The following is a 24786-nucleotide window of genomic DNA, read 5'->3' on the forward strand; positions in this document are numbered from 1 at the left end:
GGAAGATGTCCATCATCCTACACTTAAGGTGAAATTAAGTATTGCTTGTGATAGATCTACTTTTTCCACTCCTCGTAAGGTACGCTTATTTCGAAATGCTAATTATAATGAAATAAATGAAGTCATATCTGGTATTGATTGGTGTCATTTGCTTAGTAACGGCGATATCTCTGATGCTATAAATTTATTTTATGATACTATTAACTCCATAATTTCGCAATATGTTCCAGTAAAAACTTTAAAAGGCGACAAAAGGTATCCTTTTTGGTATACTAATGGTCTAATAAAAATAATATGTGATAAGTTGCGTTGTCATAGGCAATGGAAAATCTATGGTCGAGTATCTGACTACAACATGTTCAGCTATCTGAGAAACCGTCAAAAACAAGTCCAAATTGAGTGTTATGATAAATATATATATCAATCAGAATTAAAAATTAATAGGAATAGTAAATTTTTTTGGGCTTTCATTAGGTCTAAAAGGGCTTCAGTAAATATACCTAAAGATGTTTTTTTCAAGAATGAGTGCACCTCCGATGCAAGCAAAATATGTCAATTTTTTAACGAACACTTTAAATCTGTCTATTCAGCGCCGTCTAACATTGCTAGTTCTTATGGGTCCCAAGGTAATGTGTCTTCTAAAAGTAATTTGTCGTTAGGACGTATTGAACTTACTGTTAATATTGTTATGAAATATCTCAGGCAGTTGAATGTTGATAAGGGTTCAGGACCGGATGGCTTGCCACCTATTTTTTTGCAATTGTGCCACAAATCTTTGGCTTATCCGCTTCTGCTTTTGTTTTCTTTATCTTTACGATCGGGTATCATGCCTGATATTTGGAAACGATCTTACGTTGTTCCTGTGTACAAGTCTGGTGATAGGCATAATGTTGAAAATTACAGACCGATTTCAAAATTGTCTACTGTTGCTAAATTGTTTGAGAAAATTGTGTATGACAATATTTATCCGAGTCTTAGGCCTTTCTTAATGAGTCAACAGCATGGGTTTGTGGACGGGAGATCAACGGAGAGTAATTTGTGTGAGTTTGTCCATCGCATTTCTATTGCCATGGATCAGGGTTACCAGGTGGATGTCGTGTATACCGACTATTCTAAGGCATTTGATAAGATACCACATGCAATATTGATAAATAAACTAGAAAGAGTCGGTATACATGGCGATCTACTTCGATGGCTTTCTTCTTACCTATATAACCGTAGCCAAGCAGTGACAGTGAAAGGGCATGTTTCCTCTTTTGTGCCCGTTTCTTCTGGTGTACCCCAGGGCTCGCACCTTGGTCCTCTACTTTTCAATATTTTTATAAATGATATACATAAATTTTTCGAGAATTCAGATATACTTCTTTATGCTGATGACATGAAAATTTTTAGGTGTGTATCTAATAATTCTGACTGCATACTACTTCAGAGTGACTTAAACAAATTGTGTGATTACTGCTCAGTGAATTCTATGTATCTGAACATAAAAAAATGCTACGTGATATCCTTTTCTCGTAAGACTAACACAATTAATTTTAATTATCAACTTAATCAAGAGACAATAACACGAGTTACCGAGGTGCGAGACTTGGGTGTTTACATCGATAGTAAATTGACTTTTAAGTCACATATTAATTTTGTTACTGCTAAAGCATTCCGAATGCTTGGCTTTGTGTTGAGAGTGGGACGTGATTTTAAAAATGTCAGCACAATTATTCTCCTTTATAACTCTTTTGTAAGATCTATCTTGGAATACTGCTCAACTGTATGGAATCCATTTTACAAATGTCATGTTGCTCAATTGGAAAAAATTAATTATAAATTTATAAAATTTTTAAGTTACAAAGCTTCGCCGCATATTCAAGATATCCCGTATATTCCTTCTTTAGAAAATCGTCGATTGGAGAGAGACCAAATATTTTTATTTAAGTTACTTCGTAATTTTATTGATTCCCCTTATCTACTAAGTAATATATTATTTAGGTGTCCCAAAATAAATACACGTAATCAGTCCCTATTTTACGTGCCTAGAACTAGGACCAAATATACGCAGAATAATTTTACTTTTAGAGCATGTAAAATGTACAACCAATGTTTTCATCACATTGATTTTGCAACTTGTTCAGTGCAATCTTTAAGGAGTGAATTACGATATGCAATAAATTTTTGATTTTTAATTTATCATTAATTATTTACATAATTCATGAATTTTTTTTGATTTTGTTATAAATTAATTTAATTATAATTTTATTATAGTATGATTATGGTATGATTAATTTTTAATGTTGTATATATCTGAATTTGTTATCTTTTAATTATTTATTATTTAATTGATGATTGTATGAAATGTTTCTATTCGTACATGTTTACCTAATTATTCAATTTACTACTGTTGAATTATTTATATTTCTGTGTGTATCGATTATTTCTTATTAATGTGTGCTTTTTAGCTTATTAATGAATTGTTTACTATTGGAAACTTTATTGGTTTATGTATTAGTTTTATAAGATTTTTTTTTTGTATTATTGTACTGTTTGTTTCCAAAATAAAAAAAAAATAAAAATAAAAATAAAAGTAATAGCGAACGACTTTCCGGGTAAAACTAGTTAAATAGATATTTGACACATGCTATTCTGATTTGAAATTTTTTATCGTAACGAGTTTGTTAGATCGTTTCCTATCACATTATGTATCTATGATATGAGTAAAACTCTTGCGCTGCAGGAACGTTTAGCAAACTTTCATAGAGAACTTTTTTCATATCGACAACGTGCCGGAGTCTGTAATGAAATTTGTTCTTTGCTTATTTTTAACATGTGCTTTAGATCCCATATCGCTTATAATATTATATTCGTTTTATGTTAAAATTATTTATAATTCGGGTAAAGCACCAAGTATTATTAAACTTAAAACAAAATATAAAAATAGTTTATTTGCTCAAATTATGTGGTTTACATTATCTAGAAGCCCTGCGACCTGTGCTAGCTTAAGAGAAGCTGTGTTACAGGCCACAGTGTCTTCCCCAAATATTTGTTTATTGTTACATAATCAGACTTTGCGTTCAGATAGCGAAAACATAATTGAAACTGTAGACAAGGATGACAATAACACAATAATGAAACAAAAATTATAAACAAAGAATTTGAAAACAAAAAAGGTTGACAATTATTAAAGTATGGGAAAAAAAAAATTTTTCATTAATGTGTGTTTAGTTGTGATTGATTGTGTGTGTGTGTGTGTGTGTGTGTTTGTGGATGTGTGTGTGTGGATATGTGTGCGTGTGAGTGTGCGTGTGTTGTATGTGAATGTGTGTGCGTATGAGTATGTAAATAAGTGTCTGCGTTTAGCTGTGATTTGGAGTGAGTTTGACCTATTATTTTATTGGTACGAATAGATTTTCAATATTTTCATAGTCTTGTGTTTTAAGCCAATTAGTTACTATCTTTTTTAAATCACGGGATCCTAATTCTTTAATTTTAATTTTATCATTTATAATGTTAAATAGTTTTGGGGCATTGTAATCGAAATGTCTTTTGGCAAACTGAGTTCTACAAGGTGGCAGTGGTAATCTTGTAATCCTTTTGTTGTTATCTATATGTGTAGGTATGGTTTTAGGGTGATATTATACTATTAGTTCTAATATGTCGCATTCATGTCATATTATATTCTACTGTAAACATTATAATTTTATTATGTGAGTGAAAGCGTATTGCATAACATACATGTTATGTACAATGATATCGATTCGATAAAGATATACATAATTTTTTTTTTTTTGATATGACGCATTTGATTTATTTATTATCTTTCTACGTATCTTAAGTACTTCTCGTTTTAAGCTATATTAGATATTTATTTTGTCTAATAAAACATTTTGCTCCATCTAAGAGAAGGGTAGGAGCCTAATTTATCACGCTACTTTATTGTGGGTTTGCGGATAATTCCCCTACTACGAACTTTTACAATAACTGGGGCTTAACGAGCTCTCTGTGGCATGATTGGTATTCCACTAGCACGTACACTCAGGCCAGAAAAAAAATAATTGTACCATCACAAACTCGTCATCGTAGTATATCATAATATATCACAAAATCATTAGTATACGATTTGACATAATACCAGAAAATTTCCAGTTAAACCAGACAATATATCGTTGTGTTTACATGTCTTAAATTGATCCTTAAAAATTCATCTCGTGTTAAAAAAGGCTTATGGACCATCACTCATTGGAAAATAATCTCCTTACGGGTGACGCTGAAAATCGGTGTTGAAGCACGTGATCGCACGTTAAGCCGTCGGTCCCGGTTTTTATCATGTACACCTGATAGCGATCGTTACTCATTTGCAGATTGCCGCATTCTTTTTTTTTAATTCTTTTTTTATTATCATTAATATTTTTATGTTGGTATTTACCTATTAGTATTATTATTTTTTATTTATTGTGTTTTATTTTAGTTGCGTATTATGTACATTGTTTCCAATTTAATTATTTATAACAACTACACAGGTATATTTTAATGGAGTAGTATCTTGTAATTTAAATTTTTTGTCTAGTCTTTAAGTTGTCTGTATATCGATGTATGTATGTGAGTGTGGATAAACGATTATTATCATTTTTTTGGAGCTTACTCTTTAAAAATCGATTTTTATGTATGGCCCCCGGTATGAAAAAAACATGAGGTGTATAATCTTCTGAACAAATTACCTCGTTACGTTTCTCATAATGCCATCTATCGCGTAAAGTCTAAAGACCTAACGACGTTTTCTAAAAACGCCATCTCGCCGTAACGTATCATCGATAGATTTGATTCGTTTATTTATTTATTTATTTATTAGATATAATCTATATTATTTATTAGCTTTATTTATTTATTTTACAGATAGCGTTATATGATTCGTTTATTTACCATTTGATATGGTATAAATCATTTTCTTAGACTAGTAAGTCTTTTTTGTGCCTATTTAGATAATCGATCTAAAGGAGCTCCAGTCGGGCGACGGAGCTGACGCACTCACTTTTTTTCGCTTTTATATTTATAATATTGATTTAAACATTTCTAGTGGGTTCATTAATGAACGTGATCAGTGTACGTGTACATACGCATTATAGTAGTAGATATATATAGTAGCACTCCGTCCGTATAGTAGGTATAGATAGTAGCACTCCGTCAGTCAAATCAATGTAATATTTGTACACATCTGGAAATATCCAGTTGTTCATGTCTGGAAATACCTAGTGTGAAAATCGTATGACTTTGGGATTATTACTACCCGAAGCAAATTACATTGTTAATATATACTGTACATTATGGCTAGAATTAAACACTTTAATTATTACCTGCAAAGCTAATAGGCTATTTAAAAATATTTTACTTCTTGAAGACATACAGCTATATATTCACCATCTTTAAGACACACAGGGTACATACTCACCATCCCGCAGTGGAAAAGCGTGTTCTATTAAACTCCGACTCATCTCCTGCATGGAAAAAGATTCGTATGCCCAGCAGTGAGATGGCACAGGTTGAATCAATTAATCAATCAATTAGGTATTTTGTTTTCATTGAACTTACATCTTAGCCTAGCTACTTATGTTCTGTTATAGTTACCAAAGCGAAATTATGCTTGATTTAAAAATGAGATCTTTTATTCTATTCGCTAAAGTCGTATCATCAGAACTTTCAATTTTATTATGAAGAGTATAGTTTTTCGAATCATATATTTTTTAATCTTTCCATATTATTATTTTTTTTAATTTTCTTTACTTATACGAGTATAACTAAGGTTATTTATTCACTAATATTAGTACCAGGTCTTTACCTTCATGATATTAATAGTGTATTTAAATCACCATATCATTCATAGACAACTTTTTTTATATCGACAACGGACCGGAGTCTGTAATGAATGTTCTTTCGTTATTTTAACACGTGCTTTAGCTCCCATATCGCTTATAATATTATGTTCGTTTTATGTTAAAATTATTTATAACACAGGTAAGTATTATTTGTAACACAGGTAAGCAGAACCATTAATATTGGTATCATTTCTTTATCTTCATGAGATTAATCGTGTATTAAATCATCATATCATTCGTAGACAAATTTGATAAAAAAGTCTAGTGAATGTTCAATATAAGCTTTATTTTTATGAATCAGTAGCATAAACATTTTAGTTTATTTTAATTGTTGTATTATCAAGTACACTTAAAAATCTATATACAAATAAATAAAATTGGATTGTTTGTGTGTAATATTAAAATAACTGATTTTTACTAAAGTAATATGTACACAGTAATACGGAAAATGTATTCCAAAATAACATTTTTTATAATTTTAGTCTGTCTGTCGTCTGCTTATTTTGGCTAATCTCCGAAACGGCTGGACTATTATACTATGTACTTTGGCATTAAGTTGGACGAACGGAGCGCCAGTGATTGCGTTCAATGAAACGAAGTTTAGCAAGATTCCTAGCACTGTATTCAATGAGTGTAAAAGATACGGGACGACGCAAAGTAAAAGATTTTTTTTTGACAAATTAGTCTAATCCGGAGCACCGCTTACGCGTGACTTTGCAGGATTTGGCCGTGTGGTGTGTGGCGTGCGGGGTGTGCCAAGTGCCACGGGGATAATTTGCCTAAAACTATGCGCTGTTTCCATTTTTATGTATACGAACAAACGTGTCGGCTTCGTCAGTTATTTAGCAGTTTTTCTTTGAACTAATTATAAAAATAACTTGTGCGCGACATTTTTTGTTAGAAATAGAACAATACTGTGTATCTTTGGTAAGTCTAAAAACAATCGGACTCCGATTTATGGGATTTGGGGGGAGGGGGTGAGAATCGGGGGAGGGGGTGAGAATCGGGGGAGTGGGCGTGGTTTACCCTCTGGTACCACTTCCACCGTGTAAACCCCATGGTTATGGAGATATCGTGGTTAAAGTTTTGAGGTTAGAATTGTTTTATGTAGAGCTATCACCCTACCTTAGAGCTCCATGTCTGACCCAACCTTAGCTCCAGCGCTGCGGGAAGTGTACTTATGCTCCGTTTCGCAACTTTCACTTATTATTTTCGAACAGGAGTACGTATAAACGATTTTTGATTGCAAGATCAACAAACGATACGAACTGATATAAACGACATAGACAACATAGACAACATAGACTGAGACTGACGCTTTTATACAAAATGGTCGTGGTGTATTTTATTTTATTTCATGTCATGTTTTTTACTCAAATATATTTTTACTTATTTACTGTCATATACGAAAAATATTCATTATGTTTTATTTAGAGTTATTGCAATTAATAGCTCTAAATAAAACAATTCTAACTTCAAAACTTTAACTATGATATCTCCATAACCATGGGGTTTCATACGACTATGGTGGTACCAGAGGATAACACACTCCTCCCCCTTCTCCACCGCCCAACCCCCAAAACTAAAACCCCATAAATCGGAGCCCGATTGTCTATACACTAGGCGCATTTTCTATAAAAAATTATGAAGAGACTCAAAATGTGCCTCGAACTGAAATTGTACTTGCTACTTACTAAAAATAAATCTTTTACGTGTGTTTTTAAATCTGAACAATATTTCAAAACCCTTTGGTCGTGTGGATAATGAGTCTGATGTGAAGTCGCGGGCACAGCTAGTATTAAATATGTTAATGTTTAATTATGTAACATGGGTTGTCTGGAAGAAATGGCTAATTAGCCATAAGTCCGCCCATTGTACTTCACTGTCTGTAACTATCTTTATGCTTTGTTTGTAATATATTTGTGGTGTACTTACAATAAAGTATAAAATAAAATAATAATAAAATAATAAATAATTCTTAAAAGTTTAGAAGCATAAATTTGATGTTTTTATATATTTATACGTTATATACGTTATCCACATAAAAATATTTTATCAATATTATAATGCTATCTTTGATGACTATCTTTAAATTCGCTATAAATTGAAATACAAGGACACAGGTCACTGAATAATGTTGTAAAGAAATCCTACTCCTTACGCAGCAAAAAATAGTTCTATTAAAGTATTAAATTTTGAGTAATTTCCTTTTCTCGAAATAATCACGATGGAGTTGTGTTACTTATTAACTCTTCTTATATCAAAATTTGTTCAAGTAGAAATAAGTGACGGTGTTTTAGAAGGGCAAATTGTAGAAAATCCATATGGCTGTCCCTACTTTAGCTTCAAGGGCATTCCTTACGCCGAACCACCGATTGGTGATTTGAGGTTTCAGGTAACTTGAATTTACTTCTTGATACTGATGTCGATAAAGTAATGAAAGTCCGTTTTATTTCCTTGTCGATTTTCGTTACTTACTATTTAGTAAAATCTAAAAAGCCATAATTTTTCTTAGAAGTATGTTGTTTATTTTAGCCACCTCGACCAGTAAGACCATGGCGAGGAATCCGACCAGCTATAAATCACGCATCACACTGCTATCAATATCAACTGTTATCAAGTGAAATCGCTCCTCATGGCAGTGAAGATTGTTTGTATTTAAATGTTTACAGCCCAAACATTAGACCAGCTACACCGCTACCTGTTATGGTTTTCATTCATGGTGGTGGTTTTGTCAGCGGCAGCGGAGATGAAAGTGCGCACGGGCCCCAATTTTTAATCAGAAAAGACGTGGTTGTGGTAACCCTCAACTACAGGTTGGAAATTTTAGGTTTTCTCTCTCTTGACACAGAAGATATCCCCGGAAATGCTGGAATGAAAGACCAAGTAGCGGCAATGAGATGGGTTAAAAAGCATATCAAAAATTTCGGAGGTGACCCTGATAACATAACCATTTTCGGAGAGAGCGCTGGAGGAGTAAGTGTTTCCTTCCATTTAGTCTCACCCATGACTAAGGGCTTATTTAAAAGAGCTATCACACAAAGTGGTACTATAACAACTTGGTTCCCTGTTACATTTAGCGCACGTACTAGAGCTTTATTACTAGCTAAAGAAGTGGGTTGCGGTTCTACAGACGATAAAGAAATAGCTGAATGTTTTAAGACATTACCTGTAGACAAACTTGTTATGAGCACGATCCCTACAACATACTGGCAGCATCAAAGAGATGGCCCCAATATTTATTATGCTATCGTCAATGAAACACAATTCGGTAATAATGAAAGATTCTTTTACGATGATTCATACGAGGTTTTAAGAAATGGTATACACGAAGGAGTTGAGGTCATTAATGGTTATACAGCAGACGAAGGAACATTGTATTTCGCAATTGCCAACGATGCTGATAAAGTGTTTGAACAAGCTAACCACTTCTTAGAATTCTTTGTGCCTGAGGGTATGGCTTTCAATATTCCGCTAAAAACGCAAATGGAAATAGGTAAAAGGTTCAAAGATTTTTATATGCAACATAGAATAGCTTCCAAAGAAACATTAGATGATTTATTAAAATATCTCAACTTTGAAGTATTCGTGTATGGGACGATGACTCAAGCGAAAATTATGGGAAAGAATAATAAAAATAAAAGTTATTTATATAAATTTACTTGCGTTTCTGAACTGAACATGTTTATACACCACACGGGACTAGAACAACTTTTCGATTACAGGCCAGTGGTGGCTCATGGTGATGATCTCGGTTACCTATTTCCTAGCATGATGGTTGATATAAATTCTACAACATTTAAGATGATAGAGCAAGTGACAACGCTATGGACAAACTTTGCGAAATATGGGTAAGTAGTTTCGTATCAATCATCAAATATAAATTTCAGTTTTTTTCCTTTAACTTACATACTCGTAACTCTTTTCGAGTATTTTCTTCAATTTACGTTCACCGCTAGTTTGCATAGGATCTTTAAAGATCAAATATAATATATATTTTTAATTTTCAGTGATCCAACACCTGATGACAGCTTGGGCGTCAAGTGGCTTCCGTACACAGTCGAGAACCGAGAATACTTGGATATCGGTGAAAATTTAGTTCCTGGAACACATCCAGAGAAAGAACAAGTAGAAATGTGGGAAACAATGTTTGAAGAATATTTACCACAATACGCACCATAAGACCAAAATATTATTTTTATATTCAGCCTTAGTATCTTTTTTTAATTTGTAAAAATGACGATTCGAAAGTCTTCTTGGAGCCTATTTCAATAAAGCTGTTTTTGATTTGATTTTATTTAATTTGATTTGATTGGTTGCAACATTGTTACAATAAAATTCATATTTCGTGCGAACTTGTGGAGGCCTATATCCAGCAGTGGACTGCGATAGGCTGAAATAATGATGATGATGATTATTATTTTTTATTTGAAATATAAAAAAAAATCTTCACTAAAACAAGCATTCAACATTAGCATCTCCCCAGACATATAGACCAATGCGGCGCAAGCGTACAATGAGTGTAACGCTACAATGAGTCATCCTGTTTCGTGCATGCCGCCATCTCTCATCGACTTCTTAGACGTTGCCACGTTAAAATCATTGTTGATTTATCCACACACCGGTATTCGACATTGTACGCTCACAACATCAAAAATAAGTCAATAGCATATAGCAACAGTAACAATACGATCAACATTTTACATAACTACCCTCCAACTTTTACAAACCAATCAATCACAAAAAAATGCAGTCGGTGCAGCTTATGCATATACACGGGGTGATTTACATTGGACGATATTATTTAATGTTAATTGTTATTGACGGCAGGAAATATTGCTTTTATTGAAGAGATAGGTTTAGTTTAGAGGTATTAGATCCAGATTTTTTTTATCCTAACATCTAAGTGACGCAAATGCTAATGACATAAAACGAACTTACTGACCGTGATAAGTTCAACAGCCAGTGCTGTAACCGTTGCGCCAGCACACTGTCGATAGTCGATATATAAAAATATTTCACCTTGAATTTGTTCATGTATAACGCTATACAGCCAATCTTTCAATGTCAAACTTACGAATATCGTTACAGTATTAACTTAACTAAAATTAAGACGTTTGCCTCCCTTTTTAGAAAAAATTCCACATAAATTAATCATCATAATAATAATTAATCATTTAAGCAAATATTTATAGATATTTGCTTGCTCTACCTGCATTCATAGCTATAAAATGTATTGTTGCTTTTATTTTGTAAATTAATTAATTAATAAAATTATATACATTGAGGCACAATACAGCAATGCTGCCATCTGACGGCTTTAATTTTGAATCAACTTCAACAACGACGTTTGACGGTTGGTAAATTTTTTGTTTAATTTTAAATCAACTCACGTATAAATACTTTTTTGTAATTTTGTAAAGTGATAATTATTATACTAATTTAGTGCGAATTATTCGCAAGTATATTGCAATATATTATTTGCAAGTGTATTTTTAGTAATATGGTATACTGTATTTTTAAAATATTCCAACTTATTATGCACTTATTTATTAAAGAACAATTAGAAAGCATAATTAGTGTTTTAATTTAAAGTCGTGACATAATTTCGGCAAGTATGAAATAAATAAAAAAGGTTAATTCAAAAAAAAAAAAGGTCACGGACGCTAAAAGTCTGTAATGACTTGCAACTAAATGAAAAATGTTCGCCTAAAACTAAGAAATAAATTTAAAAAAAGTTGTTTCATTTTGCATAAATAACTCCTATTATGTTGTTTAAGGTTTAGCATGTTTTAAGCGCTATTTAATTATCATAAAACACAAAGGTTTTGTTTATAATAGTGTCAAGGCCGAACTGGTACGCCGTAAGTGTAACTATAACTCACGTGTAAAATTATTATATAGGTACAATATTTCCTTAATTCTGTTTTAAAGATTGATAAGAATTTCATTGTGCATTAAATTTAAAAGTAGTATCACTTTGATAAGTCGTAAATTCAATTCGAATCAAAAATTATATATTCTCCATTTTACTTTTAAATCTATACAAATAAATAAAATTGGAGTGTCTGTTTGTAATATTAAAATAATCGCTTTTAACTACATTCACTTGTCTGTCTGTCTGTTTGTGTCGGCTAATCTCCGAAACGGCTAACCCGATTTCGTTGGGACTTTCACTGGCAGATAGCTGATGAAATAAAGAGTAACTTAGGCTAGTTTTATTTTAGATTTTTTTTTTTTATTTTAAAACTGCGAACTTAACAATAATTATTTTGTTTAATTCCACGCGAACGAAGTCGCGCGCACAGCTAGTCTAGAATATAAATATACCGTCGTTGCTGATGATAAGATGTTTGAAACTCAAAATTTGATGCTCAAATAAGTTTATGGTAACTTCAACTGTCAAATGAAATTACATATGACTAGCCCGTTGGCGCAGTTGGCAGTGATTGAAAATTTTAGTTATGTATGCGATGATTAAAAAAGTTATCTATCAGCTATTCGTTCTGTTCTTAAAAATTCGTTCTGTTGTTAAAAAATTAATCGTTAAGGTGCTTGTCTTAGGAACCGAACTCTTTGTGTATAATTATAATCATCTAATGTATAAAAAAACTCGTGTTGATCGATTTTTATAAAATTTTTCGTGTAGGTATATTTGGTACGTCTGAGAATATATCGTGAAATTTTTTAAGCCCCAAGGTCATAATGGTGTCCCTCTCCGTATGGCAAAACAACGTTTGCTAGATCAGCTAGTATTTATACTCTTGTATATCTGTCAATCAAATAGAGCCTCGTGATGGATTAATCGCCTTTCTTCATAAAACAAAAAGCCTACATCAAATGTTGAAACAAAATCACCTAAAATTTCACGATGATAGAAGAATTTCACTCATTACGATGAAACAACTTTTTCGGATTTTATCGCAGTACCTATTAATTTTTTAAGAGGCGCGACGTTTCGGATATCTTAAATGGTCACGTAAAAACTCAAGCCCTCTGTGACGTAAAAAAGTTAATAAACCGCGATAAAATCCGAAAAAGTTCTTGCATTATAATGATAAATTAAATAGATCTTCCTTTTATAATTAGATCCCCATAAAAATAACTTTACTTACTCCCCGATCTTTCGGATTTAGCTATTCGCGCTCACATGCAAAAATGCATTCAGTGTATGTTATACCAATTCTAAAACAAATGCTTTTAGGAATATCAAAATGGTGAATGTGAATATCAAGATCTTGGAAACAAAAAAAAAAAAAAAACAAAACAATTTTTTTTTGGTTACAATATTTTCGCTACTTTTATATTTGAAATCGATTAAAATCTATAATTTCATTTTTTTAATTTGTTCACAGGTCTCAGCTGTTGTGGACGATGTGTATTCAGAACATTCTCACGTAGCTGGATCTTTCACAATGTTGGCCAGTTCCAGAGCTCATGTCGGAGGGTCATTAAACGCTAGGGCACTACCGGGAGCTAGGGTTCACACCAATTTCATTGGTTGTCTTAAGAAGGTTAGTATTTTGTTAGTGTTCATATTGAAAACAAAATTTATGCAGATTTAATATAATTTCAGAGATGAATAAAGATTTTTAAGTATGAGGTTTCTCAAATATTATTAGCATTATTTGGATCAGTCATTTACAACTCATATTTTAGTATTGAGAAATGGCATAACACTAAATTTTCTGAAATATATTTTATAAAATATATTTTATAATTTACATATAATAATCAATACATATAATAAAAAGGTAACGGATCGCTGTCTTAGACATGAAAAGCTGTAAGCAGCCTGTAATATCCCACTCCTGGGCATAAGCCTCTTTCCCCATGTAGGAGAAGGATCAGAGCTTAATCCACCACGCTGCTTCAATTCGCTCCAATGCTCCAATGGAAAGTATATGAGAAAAAATATTATTGGGACATTTATCAACGCAAATAGCACCCAAACAATGATTGTTAGAATTATTGTCTGTTTGTCTGTGCGTTTGTGCAAGCTAATCTCCGAGTCGGCTTATTCGATTGAGATATAGTTTTCACACGGCTAGTATATTAAAAAATTATACACACACACCCACACATACATGTATATATTTATTTATATAAATTCTCAACTAGCCTTTAAGATACAAGTGCCGTTATTAAAATGAACCTAATTTGTAGGTGGAGTTTTCTGCTGACACGCTTCGTCTCAACCTGATCGACTTAGCTCGAACTGGCAGCAAACTCATCACCGTCACTGGAAGGCTAGAATACGCCTGTACGGCTACTGATTCTGCTGACCCTGTGACATTCACCACAAGAGATGCGCATTTAGTAAGTTTATCCAACCTTGAGAAATTTCATGATAGTTTTTTTCTACAATTTTCCTTTCGAAATTTCGACAGAAGCTGGATAAACATCAAGTATAAGACAATCGATGTAAATGAAATAGCGTTATAATTATAAATATTTCATTATATGAAATCCACTAAAAAATTAATTATATAAATTAAGCTGATAAATATCGCAGAGTATTTTTATTTAAGCCTTATATAAATCATTAATCGAAAAAACTACATAAATAAATAAATTGGCAATTAAAATTGAAAATACAAACGAAAGAAAAAAGTCAGAACAAATTCGTGCAAATTCGTAAAAACATATTAGATTGTGAAGTCTAATTAAACTATGCAAACAATTTAATAAATTGAGGTGAAAACGCTGGATGACACAAATATTTTAGTAGCGCTAATTTGCAGTACTCAACATTTGCAAAATTTTAGCTGTGAATAGGTACATTATCCATTAATGCAATTTTGTGTTAGTGTAATGGTATAACTTTATCAAGATTCAAATTAATCTTAAGAGAATGTACTCTAAAAGCTATCCTTGCGGTCGACCGTACATCGTGGTATTACGCAGACTTGTACCGCGTAGTAAGTGAGTTAGCAAACTATTTAAAAGTTTTTAAATTACTAATTTTTATTCTTACATGTATATATATGTTATTGTATGATAACGTATTACATTAATACCTGTAAAAATAGTAAATTCGTTAATAAATCTATTGTACGATTCTTCAACGCTCCTTAAAAGCTAATGTCTAAGAAACGCTGTAACACCTTACTCATTAAAATGATTTTATACTCTAGAGTATAAGGTTTGACTAAAGCACTATTCTCTCTTTGTAATGTATTCTGTCTCTTTGTTTCCCCTTTGTCATGTTTCATATTCAGGAAGCAAATTTTCCGAAGGTCCAACTTCGAGGCTAAGTTTGTAATAGTTTCAATCATAAACTCATTTCAGTTTGAATAACATTCGGAGCGCCGCTATCCAAACTTCGCGTATACGAACAACAAAAACTTTCACATACTTCATTACATTACAATGGCGTCCATCGTGTGGAATAAGCACCAATTAAAAACCATAGTCTGCGTGAAAAATCGTCCTCAATAACCCGACCCATTATATATAGCGTTACTAAAGTGGAGAGTGCTTTAAACGGCGGACTCTCGAATTCGACCGAGTGTTCGGAGTGGTCTTGATCTGATTAGATCGGTATTGGATTTGAGTTAAGCGTTTGACTACCACTCTTAGGGACCCTCCAATGTTTGGTACATATAAATGATTTGATAAGTGATATACGATACCATTTTAAAATTAATGATTTTTATTTGAGTGTCATTTTCACCCGTTGTTGATAAAATGCTGATAGTTATTTGACACGTAACAATATCCAACATAAATATTCGAATATATTTTTCCGATTTCAGCTTCAAATTCTTTACCTATTAGATATTCGCTGTGATTCCAAAATGCTGATAGTTATTTGACACGTAACAATATCCAACATAAATATTCGAATATCTTTTTCCGATTTCAGCTTCAAATTCTTTATCTATTAGATATTCGCTGTGATTCCAAAATTTGTAGTTTAATTTACACGTAACTGATAGGCTATCTTTATCATCAGGAGATAACTATATTATTATTTGTCAAGCGAAAAGATAAATTACTTGTTTTTACTAGTTTGTTCTTGTATTAATAAATATTTGATAAATTATTGAGATCATTTTTGGTCTGTCAAACGATATAGTAATTTCGTAAGTTCTTTCTTGTTAAATCTCATCCAATTTATTATCATTTTCGATCAATTTAGGCCAATTTTCTCAATGTAAGTCGGTATTGATTCATTAAATCAATTTACACCTTAGGTTATATATATACTTCGCTTTTGTTTGATAGCTTGTTATAATATTGTGTGTCAGATGTTTATTTATCAAAACTGTTCGTGGTAAGATTTTTTTTAAGTTTTCTGGTTACATTATAGGTTTAGAAGGCGTAAGGCAAAGGGACATAAATTAAAAAAGAGCGTTTATTAAAAGAAAAAAAAAATTACAGGTATAATTTATAACAGTTTTTAAATTTTATAAATATATGAGGGTCTTAAATTAATTTGTTAAAGGTTAACGATACTTTTTAACCGACTTCCAACAAAGGAGGAGGTTCTCAATTCGACTGTTTTTTTTAATGTATGTTACTTCAGAACTTTTGACTGGGTGGAGCGATTTCGACAAATTTTCTTTTAATCGAAAGGTGATGTTTATCATGTGGTCACATATAAATTTTATCGAGATCTGATAACTACTTTTTGAGTAATCTTTGATAACGCGTAGTTACTTGACTATTTTTTCGTCGATCTACATTGTATTACTCGTCAATGTAATTGAAGTCGGTTTTTTTCGTTTGTGAGCAAACACAATTATTACTAATATCCTCCATACTTCTTCTTTTACTAATTAACAGCGAAGGAACTAAGTCTAAATATAAAATAAACTTTGCGTGTGTTTATGTAATCAACGTAAATTCGACGAAATTACTAAAACCTTAAAGACTATAATTAACGCGATTAAAATAATTGATACAATTAAAAGTAAATCGATACTAAAACTTTCTCTATCAACCAAAAAACATTTTCCTGTGGAAAGACTAATGCTTCAAATATTAATATAGCACACGACCTATTTTTGTCACATTATATTGAAAGCGTAATTAAATTTTAGAAAACATTTTTTCTCATACAAAAACACATTTCAAATAAAATATTTTGTATATGAGCGAAGTGGATTTCGTCCGTATTAAAGGTCACTGAAACCATTCAAGGGCCTCAGCTTAAGGGGGTTGAATGAATAATTAATTTCATTCATGTATTTGAATTGCCTAATTTTGTTTTTACCCACGCTCACTTTGACCTTCGGCAAATGTTAGTAATGTTGTTATATTATTATAATTACTGCAAATACAGGCAGGTGGAGTTGATGGAATAACTGATTTAATATTTCGATAACGTTACTGTAAATGGCTCGAGAAAAGGGTTGTCGTAAAAATATTAAGCGATCGTACGCTCAACGCTGTCGGATAATGGAAGTTTGTGGCTTAATCGGAGAATTTAGGTTGGCGCTATGCGATTTAAGACTTAAAAATTCTTTACACTAATAATACTTGATTTTTCATGTAAATTTTATGAAACTTATTTTAGCTATTACTTTTATTTTTACGAACGTAATAATACGAATGAAAATTATCGTGACGTGGATACAGAAATTGCTTTAACCCTGGTCATTTAAAACAAGGCCGTCGAGAATCGATTGTAATTTATAGCATTTTAATACACGATACTGTTTTGTAATTAAGTTTAATTGTTCAAATGCCTTATCTGAATTATCAGAACGCTCCAGGAATCATATTATAATAAAACTACTATTTTTCTGTGATGATTTATAGCTTTTATTCACTACAGATATTACCGAAATGGGAAGCGGTGAAGACTGGAACTATTTCGTTCAAATTCCGAACGAATGAACCGAATGGACTAATTCTCTTCAACATGGGCGCGAAGCCACCAAGGGTAGGTTGCACGGTAAGGGGTGAAGCTTTTGGGGTTGGACCGTCACCACAAAAGAGACCACTAAAGACAATTACCATCAGAATCATTATCATCAACATCTTTATCAGAAACCTCTCAATTTTTCAAATTGTCACCTGAAGCTTCGTCATCAATTTCATTACCATTGAAATATTTTATACGAGATTGCAAAATAAGATTGTCTTTCATTTCTTTTAAAACATTTAATACACTTTATTCAATATCAATATTTTATGTAACGAACTTATCAAAGACCCTTAAAATGTGTATTCGGAAAAAAAATCGGAATATTATAATTTGTGTTAAATTATTCTTGATTGAATTTTTTTGTTTCGTTTTTTATTTAAGACATCAAAGAAATACATAGAGGATAGATAATAATTCAAGCATCTAATTAAAGAGAGGTCTTTGAACAAAAATTTGCAATCTCCTATAAATTGTACTTAGTGGATGAGTCGGAGAATTAATTTCGCTAAAATCTGAATCGGTAACAACGATTAAATATTGCTGAAAATAATTTAAAGTTTTACATTTAATTTCTCTTTTTCGTTTCATCCACTGAGAATACTGCATGGTAGGTCAAGGTAACGAGACTGAACAAAAATCGGAAACACAAACGTAGGGGAATTTGTGTATGGTACCTTATAAAGTTTCACCCACTTGGAAATGTTGAAGTGTGTTGTTTATTTTGTGGTTGATGTGCACGTAGAACCCCAAGCACAGTGGTACACAGAACATCCCGAGCACCTGGTTCCGACGGCTTCGCCAGTATTATACTGTGGACGTTGTTTTCGAGAAAGGCTTTATTAATACCTACACAAATTCGCACCATAATCCCACGGTTTTGACTATCATATTAATTATTTTTAAAAAAGATTAAAATATAGTTTTAGATACACATATAACGTAGATACTTCTAGATATATTATTAGTTTTATTTGCATTATCCGCTGTTATATTGTTAGGACTTAGCCACTTACTTCAACCAGAGCACAGAATACAAAAATGTCAAGATTTGATTATAATTAATTCAATTTCCACCTACATTTTTGGGCAAGATAATAAATTTTTATTTTCTGTTTCAATTGTCATTAAAAAAAAATCTTTTATTAATTCTATTCTTTGTGAGTGTCAGAAATATTAGGTACGTTAGACAGTACAAGCAAGCTTACAATTTGCATGTCTAGTTTTAGCGAATGTTAGTATTCAGATTGTTTGCGAATACTTTGCATGTACTACGATGGGTGAATTGGAAATTTTTATTCTGCTTTTTAGAGAAAGGTTTTATATTTCAGTTACTTGTTATCTTTTTGTGTTTCGTTTCAAGTATAGTGGTTCTTTGTTACGATTTAATGAATGCTTCTAAGTTATTTTTGTACATATAACTCTTTGTATTAAAATAAAAGAAGAAATTTGTAGAATGATTTTAAAAGTATTTTATAACATATTTTATTTATTTTATTGTTTAATATTAAACTGTAAATCTTATGTATATTGCATAACTGGTCTATTACAATATATGTAGATAGAACCCATTGAATAATCTATCTCGTATAGCAGGGATTCCTATTACTCTTACTTAGGATTTGCATAACGAAGATCAAACAGTATGGATTAGTTTGTGGCCGTGTCTCTAATAGTTACTAATATGAAATAATCACTCGTATTCGTTTTAAGAATAATTTTTTTACTTGTATTTCTATTTCCGTTTTTTTATGTCAATTCCAATAAACATTTTTCTTAGTTCAGAACTAAATTATATAGTGTATCAATTGAACAATATTTTCTAAACATGTAAACGTTTTTTCTAAATAAATAATTTTTTATTAAAAAAAAAAAAACGTAAGAGTAAATGTTCCAAATGTTAGACTGAGTACAATATATGGATTCATCATTCATCATCATTACAGCCTATACAGTCCACTGCTGGACACAGGCCTCCACAACTTCGTGCGAAAAATGGCGTAAACTCATGTGTTTTGCCCATAGTCACCACGCTGGGCAGGCGGGTTGGTGACCGCAGTACTGGCTTTGTCGCACCGAAGACGCTGCTGCCCGTCTTCGGCCTGTGTATTTCAAAGCCAGCAGTTGGATGGTTATCCCGCCATCGGTCGGTTTCTTAAGTTCCATGGATTGTATTTGACAAAATATTCGATAACGTATCATAAAATTATCCGATGAAAAAGGAAAGCTATATGCAATGGGACAATATTTTTAAGTGTAACCGACCTCTTATAACTTATTTTCCTTAAAATTCTTAAAGAAGGTAATTTTAAAATGTATGTAATTAGAATCAACTCCAAAATATGACAAATAATAGATACACTATGTACTAAACTTTAAAAATGTACTAAATAGAGGTCTATTTCTTAATATATATTCTCTATACTTTTTCTTCTATGTAAGTCTATTGGTAACTTCGCTTTTTTTTACTTAATTTCATTGATCTCTTCAGAATCAACTAATTCTTTATCGCCTTTATTATTTCTGTGTCTTCCAGGCGGATCTCTTTGCGGTAGAAATTCTCAATGGGTACATATACGTCCACGTTGATCTAGGGTCTGGTGGGGTTCGAGTTAGGGCTTCTCGACGAAGGGTTGACGATTCACACTGGCACGAATTTCTTCTGAGAAGAACTGGTAGAGATGGGAGAGTCACTGTTGATGGGGCTAATGCAGAGTTTAAAACACCTGGTAAGATTCTTTTTTATACGACTAGGTCGGTAAACAACCTAACGGCCTCGCGGATGGTAAGCAGTTAGCCTAGTCGATAGAGGCTTGCAATACCAGAAGCATCGCAAGTACATTGCCAACCCTATCCTCGAACATATCCAGGAGCTCTGGCCACCTTATTTACCACAGAAACATAACACTGCTCGAAAGCAGTATCCCCAGTAGGGATGCTCCACAATCATTAAAAATATTGAAAGAAATATTATCAAATATGTTGAATTAAAACAATGGAAATGCCTCTCACTGAAAGTGTACAAGTAGAAATACATCCCGATCACTACAAACATCTGTACAGTCTGTAAAAATATCTGTTCATGAATCAAACCTATTATTCTAGCGCATTCGTCAGTTAATGTTAACACAGCGCCAACGCTTCGTCTTTGATTAATTTCTACGATTTTTAAATTTTGTGTATCTTTTAATAATTTAAAAACATGATATAAATGTTAGTAACTATTTTTCATCCTTTATTCGCAACAGACTTCGCGACAATGTCTTTAACCATTATTTGTGTTCCATTAATTTGTTAGTTGTTTAAATTGCGATTGTGAGTAATAGCAGCAAAATAATGTGTATTGGTTAAAGGTGAATCAAATCAACTCGAGTTAGATGGTCCTCTATTCGTTGGTGGTCTTGGATCAGAGTATTCAGCCTCCAGAACACCTCCAGCGTTGTGGACAGCGGCTCTACGACAGGGCTTCGTTGGATGTATTCGGGATTTGGTACTTAATGGAAAGCCACAGGATCTTACAGCATATGCGAGACAGCAGGATTCCGGTAAGTTGAAAAATTATTTAGAAAAGTTATTTCGAAATTTAAATAATTCAATTTAAATTATAATATACTTACAGCCTGTTTCCTCGAAGTTTTATTTTATTAGTTGAGGTAGAATATTCCCTTTTCCAATAATCCATTTTTTTCTTCAACTAAGACCGTAAAAAGGCGATGGTAACGAATACCGTAGGCTATAGACGTCTTCATTCCCAGAAGTATCGCATGCGAGTTGCCGCCCATTTCTCTCAAGCAGCTCTGTTCACTTTACTCACCAGCAGGAACACAATATTGCTCGAAAGCAGTATTATTTAGCTGTGGTCTTTTGTAACGTCGAGTTACTTCCCCAGTCGGGCTGCTAAATATTTTGAGCAGGAAATTTCCTGCTGTACCCTACCTCAGTTAAAATATGGAACATAAATTCCATTATTATTGATATTACTAATAGGAGTAAAAGTTTTATGATTATTTAAAGAAATTCTGGATAATGCACAAAATTACTTATAAACTTTTGTAAAACTTGTTTATCTTACAAATGTACAACACTACAATTTCAGCATCAGTCAAACCGGCCTGTCATGTTCTGATGAAGCAGTGCGTCAGTTCTCCCTGTCAGCACAGTGGGATCTGTTCAGAAGGTTGGAACCGACCTCTCTGCGACTGTTCCGCGACTAATTACGGTGGTCCAACATGTGGGAGAGGTAAAAGAAACCTTAAGTTATTTTATTGTTTAATAAGAATAACGAGTTTTTTGTAATGTGTTGAATACCGTTAATTTGAAAATTTTCTTATATGGAATGTTAGAGATTCAAAAACAACATTAGCTGAATTTTTTTTATTAGAACTAATTTTTTAAACTTGTTATTTCTTCGGTCAATAATATAGTTGAATTACATTTGCTTAACACAACCATTCAAACATTAATTGTTTAGTTATTTCTGCAAAATAAATAATTCAGCTGCCCTGCGGTCACCAACCCGCCTGTCCAGCGTGGTGACTATGGGCAACATACATGAGTTTACGCCATTTTTGGCACGAACTTGTGGAAGTCTATGTCCAGCAGTGGACTGTATCAGGCTGAAGTGATGACGATGACGATGATGAAATAATTCGACAGCATTTTATTTTATTTTATTTTATTTATTTATTTATGTATTCTTAATGTACACCAAAATACAGACACATATAAAGAAAGATACAATACAAGATGTACAAAGGCGATCTTGTCGCTAAATAGCGATTTCTTCCAGATAACCTTTGGGTACTGAACACGATTCAGCAGTAGCGGTTAGAAGTGTGCACATATTAAGGAGGAAAAATCAATAATAAATAACGTTAAACAAATTGTTTACATGTTTCATATTAAAAATCCGAGGCATTATCAGACATCCGTAGAATAAACTACGATATGATAGACTTACATAAATATAAAAAACTTATATATAAATAAGTAAATATTTTAGTATATAATAAATAAAACACATACACACATATATACATACACTTATATAAATACAAAATATAAAGTAAAACTATAAATCACGACAGTTATGAATTAATGTATAATAATATATATTCGTCCATGTAACTGTTTTTTAAGTGATCAACCATAAATTAATTATACCACTTCGAAATTACAGAATCACCAACAATATACCTAAATGGTAGTCAGCACCTCACAGCTGCCCTTGGATCGGAACACGTCACTCAAACTGAGGAACTTCTCCTACGGTTCCGTACTACTAAAGCGGGGTTACTTCTCAGAACTGCGTCGGAACATTCAGCTGATAGGATCGAACTAGCTGTGGCTGCTGGAAGAGTTAGAGCAAGTGTCCGATTAGGTGACAGAGAAAAGGTACGGTAATTGTTACTATCAATTTTAATATTGTTTATACCATTAGCTTTTTTCTTCGTCCTAGTTTTTAGATGAAAAATTAAGATAAAATACAAGAAGAGTGATCTTTAGACGACTGAAGTAAAACTTACGAAATGTAACACTCTCTCTCTTTCTATCTTCACTAACTTATATTTTCCTCTCAATTTTCGTTCGCTTCACCTGATCACACTTTTCGTAACGCTCTCATCACGCATTCACCAGCTTACTCTCCAAGTCAAGGGTTCGTAAAAAAAGTTTTCCTTCAAAGAAATTGATTTAAAGTTGGTTCCGAAACATCATCGATTGCGGTCGCGTATATACATAGGTATGTACTTAAACGTGTTGTTTCGAAAACATTTATGTATGGAGACAAGAAAATGACAAACAAGAAAGAATGAATATGCTTTTCACAAGACTTCAATATTTAGCGTTTGAGAGCGATCATTTGAGAACTGTATTTGTCCATAGACTCTAAAAGATGATGTTTGAAAACGTCTATTTTAATTAAGAAACAAAATCTAAAAATACAAATCTAGAACTTCATATACCTATATTTTTTTACAGTTATTCTGGTATAAAAATTAATTCTGATACCATTATATAAAATTTTATAGAATCTTCTAGCCGGTACAAACGTAGCCGATGACAAATGGCACACGGTACGGTTCTCGCGCCGGGCATCGAACCTCAGGCTGCAGGTAGACGGAGGGCAGTCAGTCCGCGGTATGTTATGTACGTATGCACGGGACAGCACCCGCACCATTTTTATTTTGACCCTAATGTAGTGGAACATAAGGTTGGTTTTGATTTTGCTCTGTTGATACCAGAAAATATAAAATGACATGAAAACATTATCTATGAAAGATTTGTCAATGATTACATTAGTATTGAGAATGCAAGAGAAATTGATAAAGATCAGGAGACGAAACTTCTCCTTAATGATTTTTAAAAATTTAAAGTCATACAAATGAAATATTTCTAAAAATTAAGTGTAAATAAAATACAAAGCGAAATCAATATTAGAGTTAATGTAAGAAACGTTTCAATATTAAATGGAAATAGTTGAATAATTGCACAGGAAAATTTAAAATGTAAAGCTCAAAAAAAAAAAGATTGAAAAATGTGCAATTATGAACCTTAGTGTGATTGAAATATTGTTAATTTCTATTAACGCTAAATCTATCGCAGGAGTTCCTTGGTGTTAAATGTCCTATTAGTTGTAGATTAGAAGCTTATTTTCAGTTGGTTTTAGCTGGCACTTGGTACCTTCACTTTTCTGTTCTTCTAACGCTTTTATTTCTTCTAATTTGTTTGATTTTTCTTTTCTTTCTCCCGTAGACTCCTATTCTTTATTTCAAAAAGTAGTGTATTTAGTGTAACATCTTGTTTGAGCGTACTCTTATAAAATTTTAATAATATAATTTTATTTATCAGAACAGATGTCTCTAACAAGTAATTACACACTAAATTAGACATAACTATTTCTGAACATTTGTCTCTTCTCGTACACAATGAACGACACGAATTAATTTGTATTTGACTTTTAATCTACTTTTAGGTACTGCAACAGTTGTAACGTAGTTTCTTCCTGGATTTACAAAAGTTTAAAGTTATATTAAAACTAGTTTAGCTACAGCT

At 32.3% G+C, this 24786-nt stretch overlaps 1 protein-coding gene across 1 annotated transcript in view; it reads left to right on the forward strand.

Moving 5' to 3' along the window:
• LOC123662146 (neurexin-1) overlaps nucleotides 1–24786 on the forward strand; it is a 241188-nt gene that overhangs the window by 203966 nt on the left and 12436 nt on the right. The window contains exons 8-15 of the mRNA XM_045597031.1: nucleotides 13214–13372; nucleotides 14025–14177; nucleotides 17644–17763; nucleotides 20270–20462; nucleotides 21087–21278; nucleotides 21830–21973; nucleotides 22913–23127; nucleotides 23763–23871. Coding sequence (XP_045452987.1) covers nucleotides 13214–13372; nucleotides 14025–14177; nucleotides 17644–17763; nucleotides 20270–20462; nucleotides 21087–21278; nucleotides 21830–21973; nucleotides 22913–23127; nucleotides 23763–23871 — 1285 coding nt within the window. The remainder of the gene's footprint in view (nucleotides 1–13213; nucleotides 13373–14024; nucleotides 14178–17643; nucleotides 17764–20269; nucleotides 20463–21086; nucleotides 21279–21829; nucleotides 21974–22912; nucleotides 23128–23762; nucleotides 23872–24786) is intronic.

The sequence above is a fragment of the Melitaea cinxia genome, chromosome 18, assembly GCF_905220565.1.
Source record: "Melitaea cinxia chromosome 18, ilMelCinx1.1, whole genome shotgun sequence".
NCBI lineage: Eukaryota > Metazoa > Arthropoda > Insecta > Lepidoptera > Nymphalidae > Melitaea > Melitaea cinxia.